Source organism: Phoca vitulina, unplaced genomic scaffold (genome assembly GCF_004348235.1).
Source record: "Phoca vitulina isolate PV1807 unplaced genomic scaffold, GSC_HSeal_1.0 scaffold90, whole genome shotgun sequence".
Classification (NCBI taxonomy): domain Eukaryota; kingdom Metazoa; phylum Chordata; class Mammalia; order Carnivora; family Phocidae; genus Phoca; species Phoca vitulina.
Genome location: NW_022589793.1, coordinates 1,248,735 through 1,267,561, shown reverse-complemented (window position 1 = coordinate 1,267,561; position 18,827 = coordinate 1,248,735). Strand labels below are relative to the sequence as shown.

Below are 18,827 nucleotides of genomic sequence, written 5' to 3'. Positions count from 1 at the left end.
ATTAGTTTCAGGTGTACAATTTAGTGATTCAACACTTCCATACAACACCTGGTGCCCATCACAGCAAGTGCGCTCCTTAATCCCCATCTCACCTATTCAACCTCCTCCCACCTCCCCGTAACCATCACTTTGTTCTCTATAGTTAAGTCTGTATTTTTAAAAATGGTTTTTATGCTGTTTCCTCATTCCCAAATGACTACCTTCTCATTTAATCTGATTAAATTATGGGCTGATTCTAAAGAACAAAACAGGCCAGGGAAATTAATCAGACACTTTTCTCTTGCTATCGAGAATGGGATAAATTAAGAACTATACAAGAACATATAACATTTTAATTATGATAGGAGAATAAAAATGGGGGAATAGTTTAAGTAAAAAAAAAAGGCAAAAAAATTTTCATTCTAAAAATCACTATAAAAATGTCATTTTGGGGGGGAGTGCCTGGCTGGCTCAGTCGGTAGAGCACGCAACTCTTGATCTCAGGGTTATGACTTCAAGCCCCACGATGGGTGTTGAGTTTACTTAAAAAATAAAATCTTTTAAAAATGTCATTTTAAATATGATATAGGCAGGGCCACCATTATATACTTATAGAATAGTTATCTATGTGAGGTTCTAATGTCATGAAATTCTGCCGAGATTCAATCCTTTGAGTTAGTTACTCTACTCTCCACTACCAATCTGTTCAAAATGCAAATAAATCTTCATGAACATTTTCTCAAATTGTTCCAACAGGGACCTGGGGTAGGATTATTAGTTTCTCCACCCAAAACACATTTTCTAATGATCAACTATTTGTAGGAACTGTAGTAGGTAATGGGGCCACAGCGATAAGAGACTAGACCCTACTCGCAATAAGCTCAGTCCAGTGGAGGCCACAGGCAGTCCCAGGCAGGGGAGTAAACGCTCCAGTACAGATAAGCAGAGGGCATGGGAGTCATGCAGGAGGGACACCTAATCCAGATGAGGACATCAAGGAAGGCTTTTCAGAGAAGCACATCCCTGAGCTGCAGCCTTCAGAAACACCAGGAGAGAGCCAGGCAGGAAATGGTGAACAGCTTTCCAGGCACAGAATGCTGCATGTTGACATGAGGTATTTGAACCAGGAACTACGAAGTATTCCTGTTTGGTGTGGAGTACAGTGAAACTGGAAGAGTAATAAAAAATGAGGATAAGAAGTAAACAGGGACTATATAACAAAAGGCCTCATCTGTCATCATTTGGATTCTATCTTGAAAGCAGTGAGAAGCCACTTAAGACTGTTAAGCAAAGGAATGACATGTTCTTCTAGGAGCAGTGTGGAGGAAGGGTTTGGAGGGACTGGAGACAAGGGTACCATCTGGGAGGCCGTATACTACTCCATCTGAGAGGATGAGGACCTGAGCTAAAGGAATGGCAATGGGAGCAGAGAAGGGATGGATTCAGGACATATTAGGAAAATAAAACTACTATTAAACTGATAGCATATTGGACGTAGGAGACAAAGAAGAAAGAGAAGACAAAGACAAAGTTGCTGACTTGGATGCCTAGGCAGACTATAGGGCCATTTCCCAAGATGGGGACAAAGACAAAGAACATATTTGGGGGCAAGATCCTTATTTGGCAGCAGCATTTACTAAATGATGCACTTTAATGGGTTAAAAAGAGGAACTTTACTACAAAATCTAATGTATGAAATAACTTGAAAAAAGAAGCTGTGAGAGGTGCCTAGGTGGCTCAGTCAGTTAAGTGCCTGACTCTTGGTTTCAGCTCAAGTCATGATCTCAGGGTCCTGAGATCAAGCCCCGCATCAGGCTCTGCTCTGGGTGGGGAGCCAGCTTAAGATTCTCTGTCTCCTTCTCCCTCTGCCCCTGCCCCCTCTAAAAAAAAAAAAAATCCTAGTGTAGGGGTTCCTGGGTGGCTCAGTCATTAAGTGTCTGCCTTCGGCTCAGGTCATGATCCCAGGGTCCTGGGATCGAGCCCCACATCGGGCTCCCTGCTCGGCGGGAAGCCTGCTTCTCCCTCTCCCGCTACCCCTGCTTGTGTTCCCTCTCTCGCTGCGTCTCTCTCTATCAAATAAATAAAAAATCTTTTAAAAAAAATTTAAAAAAATCCTAGTGTAATTTGGGGATTGGCACTGGCATTTACTTACACGATAATAGTGAGATAAAGAGCCAAAAAGTAATAATATTGCTGTCGGAGAAATAACATGACAATGGAGGCTGTTCCTTCTAGGTAGAAAGAAATTAAGATAATTTTATAGTAACCAAACTTCTTCAGCCAGGACTGACTGATAAGTACAAGGCACTGAAATGGAAACAGAGTGGCATAGTGTTAATAAGTTGGAACACCATGAATTGGGCTTACTCTTGCTGATGACAAAGTAAATGTTCTCAGCAAAAAAATAAATTTGCTTCTGAATTGTAATATCAGTTGAAACGCACAAGTAATACTGTCTATTGTGACTAGAAATGCTATTACTCATATATATCCATAAAAATTGACTAAGGATAGTAATATTCCATAATAACAAAGAAACAGCTATTATTTCCTATAAAACGAACAAACCTGAAAATGGTTTCCTACATTTTCATTTTCACACTAATATGAAGAGATTTTACTAAAACCAACCATATGAAAGAATCCATCGCTTAGAAACAATCAACATGGGGTGCCTGGGTGGCTCAGTCTGTTAAGTGTCTGGCTTTTGATTTCTGTTCAGGTCATGATCTCTGGGATAGAGCCCTGAGATGGGCTCTGCACTCAGCGGGGAGTCTACTTCCCCTCTCCCTCTTTCTGTGCCCCTCCCCTACCCCACTGGCACACTCTTTCTCTAAAATAAATAAATAAATCTTAGGGGCGCCTGGGTGGCTCACTTGGTTAAGTGACTGCCTTCGGCTCAGGTCATGATCCCAAGGTCTTGGGATCGAACCCTGCATCGGGCTCCCTGCTTGGCTGGAGGCCTGCTTCTCCCTCTCCTACTCCCCCTGCTTGTGTTCCCTCTCTCCCAGTCTCTCTCTCTCTCTCTCTGTCAATGAAATAAATAAATAAATCTTAAAAAAAAATAAATCTTAAAAAAGAGAGAGAGAAACAATCAACATTGCTTTATGGTAATGTGAAAAGTCCAATTAAAATCTAATATAAATCCAGATTTTAAGATTTGGAATTAAAGCCCAGAATTTACCCAGCATACAGTAGGTAAAACAATATTTATTGAATAAGTGAATATATATTTCTATTGTTCTTACTGTAATATATCTGAAATGTAATTTTTAGCCAAAATCAAGTACCATAAATAATAGTTTACGATTCTATCCACATTTCTTTGGGTTTTGTTTCTTGCCTAATCTTACATATTTTCATAATTCTAACAGGCTCATGTTGAGAGCTCAGACTTAACATTTTTTTTCTGCATTTCAAGCTATCATTGAGAAAGTTCATTGTTCTAGAGTGAAAAGTTTGTGCTAAATATACATATGTACATTAACAAAGATCAGAAGATATTCTTTGTTTTCAATTAAAAAGTACACTGTTTAGCCTTGAAAAGTTTTCACTAACCAAATTTACATACATTACACGAGAATTTTGAATGATGTAAGTAGAATACAAATGTACTGTAATAAACAAAAGGGTTTTTTCCCCCTAACTAACTTTTTGGCTTACTTCTCTACTTTCAAGGAACAAGAGCTCATTTTCTGGATACTAAAGACAATGGCTCAGTGACTGATGTGATCCAAGGCATTTCTTAAGAGTTCTGTAAGAGAAAATACATAGAACACCCCAGCAAGTCCCATTATAGCCCTCCATATAATAATAATATTGTAAAATTACACATTTCCACATATTGAAATGAAGCTGCTTGCTCTTGGTCTCTAATACATGAGTATATAAAACACAAGAAATTATGGGCGCCTGGGTGGCTCAGTCTTTAAGTGTCTGCCTTTGGCTCAGGTCATGATCCCAGGGCCCTGGGACAGAGCCCCACATCTGACTCCCTGCTCAGCAGGAAGCCTGCTTCTCCCTCTGCCTGCCACTCCCCCTGCTTATGTGCTCTCTCTCTCTCTCCGACAAACAAATAAATAAAATCTTTTAAAAAAACCACACACACAAGAAATTATAATAATATAAGAAATATGTGGTAGAGTAGAAAGTGAAAGATTTTGAAATCAGACGTCCCTTGGTTTGAATTCAACTTTACTACTTTACCAGCTGTGTGATCATAGACAAGTTATTTTACCTAAGGGACATTTCCTCCAACTAACACTTTCTCTGTGCGTCTCTGTCTCTTGCTGTCTATCTTGTCTCTCTCTCTCATCTAGCACATACTCAACATATAAGGTTCTCAATTGTTAGTTATTATTATAATGCCCAATATACAAAAAGATATGAGCCAATGATATAAATGATAAAAATGTTGAGAGAGACTGCTTTTTCACTTACTAAAATCAAGTCTTCTACAAACTGAGGGTTTTGGCTCTCCGTTCATGTTTATGGAGTAGGAGTTTGTGAACAGTGTATCTCAGCATAAGTGTTGGCAAACCTATGCCAAAGAAGCCTAAATCAAAACAGATAAAATCAGTGTGTTCTTGCAGTGAAAATCAAATAAAATATTTGCCACATCAAGTCTTAATAATAAAAGCTAACATTTCTAGAGTGTTTAGTTTGTGCCAGGAACCATTTAAGTACTTTGTATATTTTGAGTCAATTAATCCTCATAATAATTCTATTCATTAGGCATTATTTTTATTCTCATGTTACGGATGAGGGAACTGAGGCACAGAATGTTTGAGTAACTTACCCAGGGTCACATAGCTCGTAAGAGGAGAGCGGGACTCCTCCCTGGCAGACTCCATGCTCTTAACCCATTTACTATCCTGCCTCTCTGAGGGGAATGGGATGTGGAAGAGTCACAGACCTATTAAAACAGTTATCAGAGAGAATGAGCATGTGTTCGTTCTTTTCTCCTTTCAACTATTCAACTCCTCAAAAAGAAAGCCCTGAGAAGACAGCCTGAGAAAATGAAAATATGGTGCTTATCCTTCATCACTATACCCAACAGTTAAAGTGACTAGACAAATAAATAATAAAAAAAACAAATTCCAATCAGCTGTCATTTTTTTCTTTTTACCCCAATAATTTATGTGTCACTTCTCTGGAAATTAAGAATACACTTAAAGCAACTTTGGGTTTCCACTTTATAATGATTTTTTATTGAGATCAACAGAAATTCATGTTAGTTTGAGGGTTTGAGAAAAGGGATTGTTGAAATCTTTTGGCCATGCTTCCCTTAAAATGTAATAGCCAAGGGTGCCTGGGTGGCCCAGATGGTTGGGCGTCTGCCTTCGGCTCAGGTCATGATCTCAGGGTCCTGGGATCGAGTCCCGCATCAGGCTCCCTGCTCCTTGGGAGCCTGCTTCTCCCTCTGCCTCTCTCTCTCTCTCTCTCTCTGTCTCTCATGAATAAATAAATAAAATCTTTAAAATAATAAAATAAAAAAATAAAAATAAAAATAAAATGTTATAGCCAAGATGAATAAGTCACAGGGATAAAAGGTGCAGCATCGAGAACGCAGCCAAGGGTATTGTAATGGCATTGTATGGTGACAGACGGTAGCTACGCTTGCGGTGAGCGCAGCATAACATACAGACGCGTGGAATCACCACGTTATATACCTGAAACTAATGTAACATTGTGTGTCAACTATACCTCAATAAAAAGTTTAAAAATGTATAGCCAAGAGAGACGGGTAGAAAGTACTTGCTGAACATATATCCAACAAGGGACTTGTCTCTAGACTATGTAAAGAACTCTTACAATTCAGTAAAAGTTGATGACAAACAACTCAATTAAAAATAGGCAAAAGATCTGAACAAACAATCTACCAAAAAGGTATATGGATGGCAAGTAAGTACATGAAAAATGCACTAACATCATCAGTAGTCTTTAGGAAAGTGTAAATCAAAAACCACAATAAAATACTACTGCATACTAAAACTAGTATGGTTAAAACTAAAAAGACTGATCATAAGCATCGTTGAACAAATGGAACACTTTTACACTACTGGTAGGAGTGTAAAATAATCTGGTAAATACTTCAGCAGTGTTTTTAAAAGTTAAACACATACCTACCATGCAACCCAACCATTCCACTCTTAGGTATTTACCCAAGAGAAAGAAAAGCATACATCCATTCGAAGACACAAATGTCCATAGCAGCTTTATTTGTGATAGCCCCAAACTGGAAACAACCCAAATGCCAATCAAAAAGTGAATGAAGAAACAAATTGTGATATATCCGTACAATAGAATACTCTTCATCAACAAAAAAGAATGAAATATTGAGGGCATCTGGGTGGCTCAATTGGTTAAGCATCTGCCTTCGGCTCAGGTCATGATCCCAGAGTCCTGGGATCAAGTCCCAAATCGGGCTCCCTGCTCAGCGGGGAAACTGCTTCTCCCTCTGCCCCTCCTGCAGCTCATTCTCTCTCTCTCTCTCTCAAAAAAAATTGATATCCACAAAACATGCAAAGGAATCTACACCAAAAAAATAGTACCTACTATATTATTCCACTTACATAAAATCTAGAAAATGCAAACTAATCTATAGTGCCAAAAGCAGGTGGGTGCTTATCTGGGGATGAGGGAGGGTGGGGAAGGGCTGAAGGAAGGGATTATAAAGGGGCTCAAGGAAACTTTGGGGGGTGATGAGTATGTAAACTATCTTGATTGTGGTAATGGTTTCACGGAACATACATATGTCAAAATGTACCAAGTCACACAGTATAAATAAACGTAATTTATTGAGGGTCAATCATACCTCAATAAAGCTGTAACAACAACAAAAGATGCCTTTCTTTCAACTCTTACATTTTTTCCAAGTACTTAATAGATCATGAAAAACAACAACTGGAGCCTGTGTTAAAAGCTGTTAAGCATAGTTTGTAACAGAAAACTACCGGAAATAGCCTAAAATCCACCTACAGTTCAATTACGAACACTGATGTAATTTGCCCCAACACAGCTATTTTTAAAAAGTAGATTTACATATGACATGGAAATTTCCATAACTTATTAAGTTTAAAAAACAGGATACCCAAAACTCATGGATGTTTCAATAGTGCATGAATCTTTACAGCAAACATATTATTTTTGTGGGCGCCTGGGTGGCTCAGTTGGTTGAGCATCTGCCTTTGGCTCCGGTCATGATCCTAAGGTCCTGGGATCAAGTCCCGCGTTGGGCTCCCTGCTTGGCGGCGGGAGTCTGCTTCTCCCTCTGCCCCTTCCCAGCTTGTGTGCGCTCTCTCTCTCAAAAATAAATAAATAAAATCTTTAAAAAAAAACATGTATTACTTTTGTAATACAAAAACAAAGAAAAAAAGAAGTTATGATCTGCTCAGATGCACAACAGTCCTTCACTCCATCAGAATTCAACCGTCTGGCGATCTCTACCCAGAACATGGCTATGAACTAAGAGGAAACGAAAAACATCTATGGGAATTACTTGGTAAAGCTCATGTATTTTCCTTTGAAAGAGCCCCTCAGGTCTTCACTAAATATCTATCTAAATATTTAGGAATAAATTTAACCCAAAAAAAGGGCAAAACGTATCCTCTGAAAACTACAAAGCATTGTTGAAAGAAATTTTAAAAGATTGAAATAGATGGAAAACACTCTGTGTTCATGGGTCAGAAGATTTAATATCGCTAAGATAGGAAAGTACCCACACTGATCTACAGATTCAGAGCAATCCTATCAGCATCCCAGCTGTCTTCTTTGTAGAAATTGACAGGCTGATTCTAAAATTCACATGAGTTTGCAAGGGAGCCAGAATAGCCAAAACAATCTTGAAATAGGAGAACAAAGTAATAAGGCTCACACTTTCCAATTTCATCAAAAAGTGAAAAGATAACCCAAATGGGACAAAAATTTTGCAAATGATATTTGCAAATCTGATAACAGATTGTATCAAAAATATGCAAAGAACTATTACACCTCAGCAGTAAAAAGACAACTCAATTAAAAACTGTGCAAGTGAACTGAATAGGTATTTCTCCAAAGGATATATAAAATGGCCAGTAGCATATGAAAAAATTCTCAACATCATCAGCCATCAGGGAAATACATATCAAAACATCAGTGAGATGCTATTCATACTCACTAGGATGGTTATAACCAAAAAGACAGGTAGTAGAAACTGCTAGTGAAGATTTGGAGAATGTTAGTACACTATCAGTGGGAATATAAAATGGTGCAGCCACTTTGGAAAATAGTCTGACAGTATCTCAAAATGTGAAACATAGAGTTCCTACATGTGTGTGTCCATGTGAATAGTTGTGTTAATGTTCATAGCAGCACTACTTATGAATAGTCAAAATGCGGAAATAACCCAAATGTTCATCAACTCATGAATGGATAAACAAAATGTGGTGTATCTATACAATGGCATATAATTTGGTCATAAAAAGGAATAAAGTATTGATACAAGCTACATCCATATAGAAGTCCAGAATAAGCAGGGAAAGTAGTAATGATTGCTTAGGGCTGGGGGGAGGGAGGACAGGGAAATATGGGGGCAATAGCTAAAGGGTATGACTTTTTTTTTTAAGATTTTATTTATTTATTTGACAGAGAGAGACACAGTGAGAGAGGGAACACAAGCAGGGGGAGTGGGAGAGGGAGAAGCAGGCTTCCCGCCGAGCAGGGAGCCCAATGCGGGGCTCAATCCCAGGACCCTGGGATCATGACCTGAGCCGAAGGCAGACGCTTAACGACTGAGCCACCCAGGCGCCCCTGAGATTTTTTTTTTTTGAGGTAATGAAGTGTTCAAAAATTGACTGTAGTGATAGTTACATATATCTGTAAATATACTAAAAACCACTGAATTGCACATTTTTAAAATTTTTTAAAGATTTTATTTATTTATTTGACACACACAGAGAGAGAGGGAGGGAGAGCATGAGCAGGGGGAGGGGCAGAGGGAGAAGCAGACTCCCCGCTGAGCAGGGAGCCAGACATGGGGCTCAATCCCAGGTGACCTGAGTCAAAGGCAGATGCTTAACTGACTGAGCCACCCAGTGGCTCATTTTTTTTTTTTTAAGATTTTATTTATTGGGCTCCTGGGTGGTTCAGTTGGTTTGGTGTCTGCCTTTGGCTGGGGTCATGATCCTGGAGTCTCTGGATAGAGTCCCACATGGGGCTCCCTGTTCCGCAGAGAGCCTGCTTCTCTCTCTGCCCCTCACCCGGCTTGTGCTCTCTCTCTCAAATAAATAAATAAGACCTTTCTCAAATAAATAAATAAAATCTTAAAAAAAAGATTTTATTTATTTATTCAGAGAGAGAGAAAACATGAATTGGGGGGAAGGGAAGAGAGGAAGAGAGAATCCCAAGTAGATTCCACACTGAGCATGGATCCCATTGTGGGGCTCCATCTCCCGACCCTGAGATCATGACCTGAGCTGAAACCAAGAGTTGGATGCTTAACTGAGCCACCTAGGTGCCCCAAATTGCACATTTTAAATGGGTGAATTGTATGATATGTGAATTACATCTCAATGAAGCTGTGAAAAAAATCTATTCTTTTTATTTTTTATTTATCATCATTATTATTCTTATTTTAAGTAGGCTCCACACCCAACATGTGGCTTGAACTCACAATGCTGAAATCAAGAGTCACATGCTTTACCAACTGAGCCAGCCAGGCACCCCTACTCTTTTTATTTTTAACATAAGAGTTTAACAAACTTTTTTTTTTTTTTACTTAGAGGAGCTACTATAGACAAGTACATGATTAAAAGTGGGAAGATATATATATATATTATTAGACATATTTATATAAAAATGTATATATATTTTAGAATCTGATAATGCAGACAAGAGCTCAAACAGTTCCCCACTCTGGGTCATTGAACACAGGAGCAAACAGCTTGACAAACTTCAAACTACCCTGAAGGAATAGCATCATTTCAATATGCACACCCAGTACCTGAGACTGTTCTGATAACCCAAAAATGATACTCTATTTGGTACACTCTGCTAAGTAAACAATGTAAATATAGTACATTTTAGAGACGGAATCTAAAAGTGCATAACTCTAAAGGCAGATGCTTCTGAACCTCCCTGTTCTCATCTGTAAGCGTAAGAAGAGTCTCTCCCTTGAAGGTGGTTGTGAGGATTAGGTGAGATAATGTGTACAATGTGCTCGGCATGGTTCATGGCACAGAGTAAGCACCCAATGTGACTTACCATTATTACGATATATACGGTAACCAAACTATGACAAAGGCCTCAAGCTAATCTTCAAAAAGACAAACCGTATCCTGTATGCTTTGCATAATAAGAAAGTGTGGCAAAACTTAAAATATTTTAGAACTATTTCTATCCCACATGGTTTAAATATTTTTGAAACCATGTAAACATGTAAACAGTAAAAACTCATCTGTCTAGAATGACTTATTTTCTGAAGAGAATAATGAATTTTACTTATTTAATTATGAAAATAGGAAAAACCCATATCATAGCCTAGGTTAAGTCATATTTTGGGGTGATATATTTAGGTGAAGGAAAGCGATATGATTCATCAACTCTCCAACTGGTGTAAAAAACCCAGCAGGCTGGTGTACTTTTTGAAGGAGGACATGACCTTTCCAGTAATGGTCATGAGCATGGAATTTTAATAACGTTCTGGAATTCCAGGACTCAGTCTTTTAGCCAAGTGTTTTGAAACCTGGCTTCAAGAATTCTTGATCAAGTAACCCTTTTCCTTATAATAGTTACAGGAACGTTAAATGCCCGGGTAAAGCAAAATTGCCATTTATTTCCATCCAAACCTCTGCTACGGTTTAAGTGAGAAAGCTCAGGAGAACAAAATTCAAAAGCTAAATGTTTCCAATATCGTGTGGCTTCGCTCTCGTTAGGTTCTCTTTTCCTTTTTCCTTTCATTTCTTGTTTCCATTATGTTTCTACCGAATCTTATGCAACACCTGGGGCTCTGAATCTTTGGTCTCTCTCTTTCTCTCCTTTTTAAATTGAAGTACAGTTGACATACAATGTTATATTACTGTCAGGTGTACAACATAGTGATTCCACAAGTCTCTGTGTTATGCTGTGCTCACCTTAAGTGTAGCTACCATCTGTCATACATTATTGCAGTATCATTGACTATTGTCTTTAGGTCTCTTATGTGTGTCATTTTGTCAAACTACTGATACAATCAGGTTTTTAATTTCCTCAGCTAGGTAAGAGTTCAACCTTTATCCCTGTAGAAAGTTACAGGAAGAATCATCACATACCTGTGGGCAAATAAAGCCTGCCCCGTACATGATGCTCCTTAAGGAAGAAGGAAGAACATCCTTAGGAATGAGATTATCTGCAAAGATCATCATGAAGTTATTGAAGAAGGTTAAGTGGAAGACTTGGAAGAAATTCATTATCAGAAAAAGGCGAAAGTTTTTCTGAGTCAAGATCTGTCTCATCAATGAGACCACGGATGTCCAGGGGAGATCCTGTTCACTTTCTGAGAAAAGGTTTTCCCCAGGGCTTCTTGTAGGTTCAAAGTGTTTCATGTGGTATATGCCGGTGTAAATGCTGGCCACGGCAAGAATAGCAATGACCACTGCAACAGCTTGAAAATTGAGTAAAATTTTCATGTTATCGGAGATGAGGGCACAGAAAAGGACACTGGTGGATCCTACCAGTGATGTCATTTGGCTAATTTTAATAAGCTAAAGCCGACTTTCGTGTCTCGTGAAAATCTCTGCAAACAGTGTACACTGGGCTTGCTGAACAAAGGTAAGTGTGCTATCAAAAGCACATAATGATACCACCAGGTGAAGTCCACTAAGCCAGTCACCTTCTTGATAGTATTTCCAAGGGAACCAAGGAAGCAGGAAGGCTACTGAGTATAAAGGGGCACTGTAAAAAACGGAACAATGTTGACTGGAACATCAGTCGGCCTGAGAGTTGTTGTGAAAATACCCAGTGAGGTCATTAAGAGCATTCCAGATCATTAAAATCATCTAGGAGAAAAAAGAAACAACAACACAGGATTATTTTAGTGTGGTTTATATTGATGAAAATGACTCCTGAATTTTTACTTAACGGGAAGTAACAAAAACCAAGGGGGGGCGGGGAGGGCGGGGAGGAAAAGTTCACTGCTTTGAGAACCAGCAGGAGGTGTATATCCCGTAATATCCATAATCCAATAGGTTAATACCACTCCAAAAGCCAAAGTGCATTCACTTTGTGTTTAGGCATTGTACAAATATTTATATCAATTTATTAAATCCTTAAAATGATCCTATGAAGCGGGTGCTACAATTATCCCTACTTTACAAATGAAACTGAGGACCACAGAAGTTAATCAATTTGCCTAGCTGATTAATGACAGAGCCAGGGTCTGAGCCAAGGCAGATGACCCCAGAATCTTTGCTTTCAGTCATTATGTTAAACGGCTTCCCCAAAAGGCACACAAGTCCATGCCTCCGCAGAGAATGATGACCTGTATATATACCATGACGGAGTTTTACGTAATTCCATTAGGAAAGGTTAAAATATCAATGTTTGCCATTGCAAAATGCCAAAAAATACTAAGTAAGTCAAGTATATTGTTGTTGGTAATAAATGAGTAACATTATAAAATATAAGGGTTTTAAGACCATTAACTCTATCCACTCTGACTACATAATTGATAATGAGTTACAATACAATTTGTGATTACCATGGACCTTTTCAAGACGTAGAATATCTTAATAATAATTCTAATTGTTCCATATAAGTGAATTTTCCAGATAACCAAAGCTTTCCCTTTAAACTCTAAAGCTTTTATGTTTTAAGTGGCAATCTTTTAACAGTTTCTTTGCCCTCAAACAGAGGATCTTGGACATGGATAACCTTTTCTTGAAAAGTCAGCTGTGTGAAGAATCAGCTCTTTGGAAAATCATAATAACATACAACTGTGGGGAAGGAGAAACTCTGTCCTAGGTGATATAACAATGAGGGCTCCATCTCACCTGGGCTTGGTAAAAGGCCACTTCTGAAATCTTGTACGGATGTAAAAAAAGCTTCACATAGTAGAAACTGAAGACAGAATTTAGCATTTCAGTCCCTAATGTTATCATAGAATATGCCCAAGCAATGGGTTTGATACTTATAAGTATCATTTTCCATGCAAAGGAATTCTTCTTCCTTTTGTTTAAAAAAAAAAAAAAAAGAAAATGGTTAAATTCACTGTTTGCATACAATAGGTGATGGGTGGCAAAATTCCACTGGACACTAATTTAATTTTAGTTAAGTAAAAATCAAAAACCACTAACTATCACCAGAGTCAACACTTTACTTTCTTATCCATTCACTCAACATTTTTTGAGAAGTTGCCAGGGACCCTAATTTTCATAGAGTGTAACTTACTTTCATATATATATATGAATTCATATATATATGAATAAAAATATATATTTTAAAAAAATTTTTAGTGGGGCACCTGGGTGGCTCAGTCGTTAAGTGTCTGCCTTCGGCTTGGGTCATGATCGCAGGGTCCTGGGATCGAGTCCCACATTGGGCTCCCTGCTCAGTGGGAAGCCTGCTTCTCCCCCTCCCACTCCCCCTGCTTGTGTTCCCTCTCTCACTGTGTCTCTCTGTCAAATAAATAAAATCTTTATAAAAAAAAATTTTTTTTTAGTAATCTCTACACCCAACATGGGGCTCAAACCCATGACCCCAAGATCAAGAGTCACATGCTCCTCCGACTGAGCCAGCCAGGAGCCCCTACTTGAATATATTTTTAATAACTCTTCCAAGTTATAAAAGCGAGATTTATCCATGAGTTTGGATATGCTTAACTAGAGGCCAAGGAGATGTGTCTATGGCATTATTATCCTCCCTACTTGGGAGGGTGCAACAGAAAAGGAACAATGAGGTGACATCCTTTAGCTAAAGTCAGACAGAAGGAATAGAACCTTTCATCTTAGTATAAAGTTGACCATTCAGTAGTTACAGACTTGCTTTGGAATATTTATTCTTGGTCTTCTCTGGACAGACTGTAACTTTGGCCCAAAGGACATATCTAAGATGGATATTAGAAATAACACATTCTGGGCTAAAATTAACAAGTCAGGAAACGACAGATGTTGGTGGGGATGCGGCGAAAGGGGAACCCTCCTACACTGTTGGTGGGAATGCAAGCTGGTGCAACCACTCTGGAAAACAGTATGGAGGTTCCTCAAAAAGTTGAAAATAGAGCTACCATACGATCCAGCAATTGCACTACTGGGTATTTACCCCAAAGATACAAATGTAGGGATCCGAAGGGGTACCTGCACCCCAATGTTTATAACAGTAATGTCCACAATAGCCAAACTGTGGAAAGAGCCAAGATGTCCATCAACAGATGAATGGATAAAGAAGATGTGGTGTGTATATATATATATATATATATATATATATATATATATACACAATGGAATATTATGCAGCCATCAAAAAGAATGAGATCTTGCCATTTGCAACGACGTGGATGGAACTGGAGGGTGTTATGCTGAGTGAAATAAGTCAATCAGAGAAAGACATGTATCATATGACCTCACTGATATGAGGAATTCTTAATCTCAGGAAACAAACTGAGGGTTGCTGGAGGGGGGGGTGGGAGGGATGGGGTGGCTGGGTGATAGACATTGGGGAGGATATGTGCTATGGTGAGTGCTGTGAATTGTGCAAGACTGTTGAATCACAGATCTGTACCTCTGAAACAAACAATGCAATATATGTTAAGGAAAAAAAAAAAGAAGAAGAAGAATGTAGCAGGAGGGGAAGAATGAAGGGGGGGGAAATCAGAGGGGGAGATGGACCATGAGAGGCAATGGACTCTGAAAAACAAACTGAGGATTCTAGAGGGGAGGGGGGTGGGAGGATGGGTTAGCCTGGTGATGGGTATTAAAGAGGGCACGCTCTGCATGAAGCACTGGGTGTTATGCACAAACAATGAATCATGGAACACTACATCAAAAACTAATGATGTAATGTATGGTGATTAACATAACAATAAAAATTTAAGAAAAAAGAAATAACACATTCTGGGGGCGCCTGGGTGGCTCAGTCAGTTGAGCGTCCAACTCTTGATTTCAGGTCAGGTCATGATCTCACAGTTGTGAGATCAAGTCCTTAGTTGGGCTTGAGATTCTCGCTCTCTGCCCCTCCCCCCACTCGCATGCACTTGTTCTCTCTCTCTCAAAATAAATAAATAAAATCTTAAAAAAAAAAAGAAAGAACACATTCTGGTCTTTGCTCTGATATATATGTCCCTCTTAAATCTGGCCTATTGTCTCAGTCTTTCAATGACTTGATTTATGCAACTGGAAAATAGGAAAAGGTTAGCCAAGCAAGAGGTGGGTACAGATTCATCTTCTTTTTATCCCTGACTATAGTTGAAGATAATACCATGATTTTTCTGTTTTATCCCTACCTTCCTGGAATATTTGGCCAGGTCTGCACAATCTTAGTAAGTCACAAAACAGACAAATATTCAGATAACTCAAGAGAAGTTACTTGCTTAAATAATCCTTGGGAATTAAGCAGGCACTGCACTCTATACTGCTCAATTTCTTAGGGGAGGGCACACTACAAGCGAGGAGTGAACAAATGACCAAATTATCTAAGTCCCTGAGCTTCACTTTGCATTGGGTAGAGCCAAAAATGATTCCAAATCTATAGGAAGTAGGGCCCTACAATTAAAAGGGATTATGAAACCCATATGCAGACCAAGCATTGTCTGTAGACTGAATAAAGAATATTTTGCTCATATGTGCACTACTATTCTTAAAATGTTTGTAGATTCTGTTGTAATGATAAGATACCATCTGAATTTTTTTGTCATTATGCAGTGTGCGAACACTTGAAAAGTACAAGTACCATTATGTGGCGGTCAGCCAATATTTTTGGCTTTAAAGGTAATACTCAGATTTGAAAAAGCTGGAACTACTGGTGAAGACCCCATTCTAGAGAGTTACTTTTGGCCTAAGTGAGAATGAAGATTGCAGACTGGGTTGCCAAGAAGGCCAAAACAAGGGAGTCAGTTGAACCAAAAGCCAAGAAACAAATTTAGTCCACCAAAATGTAGGCACTCTTCTTTTTCTTAGTTTTATTTCAGGCATGCTGAAACAAGAAGCATGCCATACCTTCTGAGCTGATCTATCATTAAGTCAGGAGGTGGGTATTTATAAACTCAGAATTTTGCAAAGGGTCATAAACTTGCCTAGTTAAATTTTTTTGAAAATTTTGTTTATGTGAGAGAGACAGTGCATGATGGGGGGAAGGGGGAGAAGCAGACTCCCCAATGAGCTGGGAGCCCGATGTGAGGCTCGATCCCAGGACCCTGAGATCATAACCTGAGCCCAAGGCAGCAGCTTAACCGACTGAGCCACCCAGGTGCCCCGAGTTAAATTTTTTAAAAAAGAATTTGAGTTAAGCACCGACCCTGTCTGAAACATGTGAATATAAGGTTTTATTTAATAACATTATGAAAAACTCTTGTAGCCCGAACTTGTCTTTGTTTATATATATGGAGAGGAGGAAGTAAAAACACCTTTAGTTCCAAATCCCCCTTATTTTCATTTGCAAAAGGAACTACCAGTATTTTGCTTTATATTATTTTCATCATAGTAAGTACTTATTTCAGTATCAAACTGAAAATCACCACTTACAATTTTTTTTAAAGCCACCACTACTATCTAAAAACTCTCCTTACCTGATTTTACTACAGCAACAAAACACAAACAAGAATATTGTTATCTTTACGAGCAGGGACAAAAAACTTCTGAAACTGGTTCTTCTTTACCACAAAAGGTTTTATACAGAAGAGTTTAAATAGCAAAACGGTATAATGATTAGGCTGGGCAGGTGTACAATGTACCCATGAATTATTAAATGAAAACCCAAACCCTTCCTTTTAGAATCAACTTGGGTTGTTATTCACTAACCTACTACTACACCAAGTAATATTAATGTCACGGAAGAGGCTGTTCATGATTACTTCTAAGTTTTGACTAAGCAGACTATAAAAAGAATGATGGAGACCCCTCCAAAGCATGGCTTTGAGCAGCGAAAGCTAACATCTCTTTTTCAATGCAATTTTTGTTCACACTTTCCCAGGGAAAAAAGTTTCCCCAAAAGGTGTCCTTAAAAAGAACCCACAAACACCAAAGACATAAAGTCTGTCTTTTTGCCATTTTAAACTATCAATAATGTTAACTTTCCATATCTTTCTTGTTTTCGAAGGAGAATATGAAAGAACGTTTCAATACACTGACCAATTTGATTTGGAGTCCAATGAGTTATTTGCCATGAAGAAAAAAGCTGGCACTTTCAATCTTGCGGATCAGTGACTATGGGAGATGAATCTCTTGAAGGTCAAATGCCTGATTCTAGCCCTTCAGCTTCCACAAATCACCGTCAGCAAATCCTAAATCCAATCATCTCTCTTTCCAAAGAGCTCAATGTGTAGTGACTTACTTTTAGATTAAGATAGTTGGCTTTATTTTCTTTTGGCTCTGGACTATATCTCTACCTGAATTTTGACAATTAGGGCAGTAAAGGCTGTAAGCTAACCTACCTTTCTTCTTTAACCTAGCAATAAAAAGTAATCAGTAACATTTTGCCTTTTAGTACACCTGAATTCAGAAGAAAAGGATTTGCGTTTACCATTCCTCTTTTATTACTTTCCAACACCATTATTCCTTCTACATTTATTATTTGGTATTCTACTATGGGAGAGAGCGCTGCCGTCTTCTGTCAGCCGTATCTTTACCTTTACACCAAGGTCGAGAACAGTGACCTTCCGGTCACCCCATATAAGAGTTTCTGTGTTTTGTCTGCACGATGATGGTCAAAGCCGCACCCCACAAACAGTATCAGTTTTAACTCTGTGGAGAACGAAGTTCACTGCCCTGCTGGCCATCAAGTGCTAGGCATTCAATTCCCTCCAGGTGCAATGTCGTTACCCCGGGTACTTAACTGGCGATCTATGAACCTTTTAAAAATCGTGTGCAAAAGTGCTTGTAATTTTTTTCTAAGGAGATACCTTCAACTGCACCCTTTTCCGCCCCCCGATACTCAAATGAGCCCTCTTTTTCAGGGGAAGTGAGTACAACTCTCAGTGGGTTGGAGATGATCAGATGATCAAGGAGAAAACAGCTAACAGCCCTAAACTCCCGACCGACCCTTAATTTCCCCAGATCGAGGAGCGCAAATCTGGAAGTCAAAAGACCAGAAAGGGCCAGCCGGGCAGCGGACCCCGGGCTCCCGGCACCCTTCGCGCCTCCGCTTGCACGAAGGGCGCCCCACGACAACCGCCCACTGCTCGGGGGCCGGACTACCGGCCCTCGAGACCGCGTAGCCTGTCCACCGGCTAACTGGCCGGCCCGACACCCACCACAGGCGCCGCGGAGGCCGCCACCTCCACACCCAGGACTCGGAACGCTGGCCCAGAAGCGACCGAACGCAGAGGAGAGGGCGGGGCCCTCGGCCGCACCCCTTCGCCTTTCCCCCGCCTTCTTTGTTTCTTCCGGAGTCGCCATTGGCTGCTTGCCCGCGAGACCGGGCGACCCGCGGGCCTGCAGTGAGACAGGATTGGACGACGTGGCTGCCGCTCGGCCGCCGGCCCGCTCGCGATTGGCCGAGACGCCGCCGGGGGTTTGAATCGCGGCCCCGGCCAGGGAGGGTTCTGCCAAAGTGCCACGTTGGGCCCGGCTGCAGCGTGAGAAGCCGGCTCAGGGCATCGGCCCGGCCGCTCGTGCCGGAGCTCCAGCCGTTGGGGCCGTTGGGCGGCTCGAGGCGGGTCGGGAAGCCGGTCCGCGGCGTGC

General features: G+C 39.9%; 1 protein-coding gene across 1 annotated transcript in view; it reads right to left on the bottom strand.

The window, feature by feature from the left end:
• Positions 1–13,136, bottom strand: part of LOC116626784 (transmembrane protein 180-like) — a 36,865-nt gene extending 23,729 nt beyond the window's left edge. The window contains 3 exon segments of the mRNA XM_032396288.1: positions 2,132–2,286; positions 11,268–11,993; positions 12,987–13,136. Of these exon segments, the coding sequence (XP_032252179.1) occupies positions 2,132–2,286; positions 11,268–11,993; positions 12,987–13,136 (1,031 nt within the window).
• Positions 13,137–18,827: the final 5,691 nt, after the last annotated feature.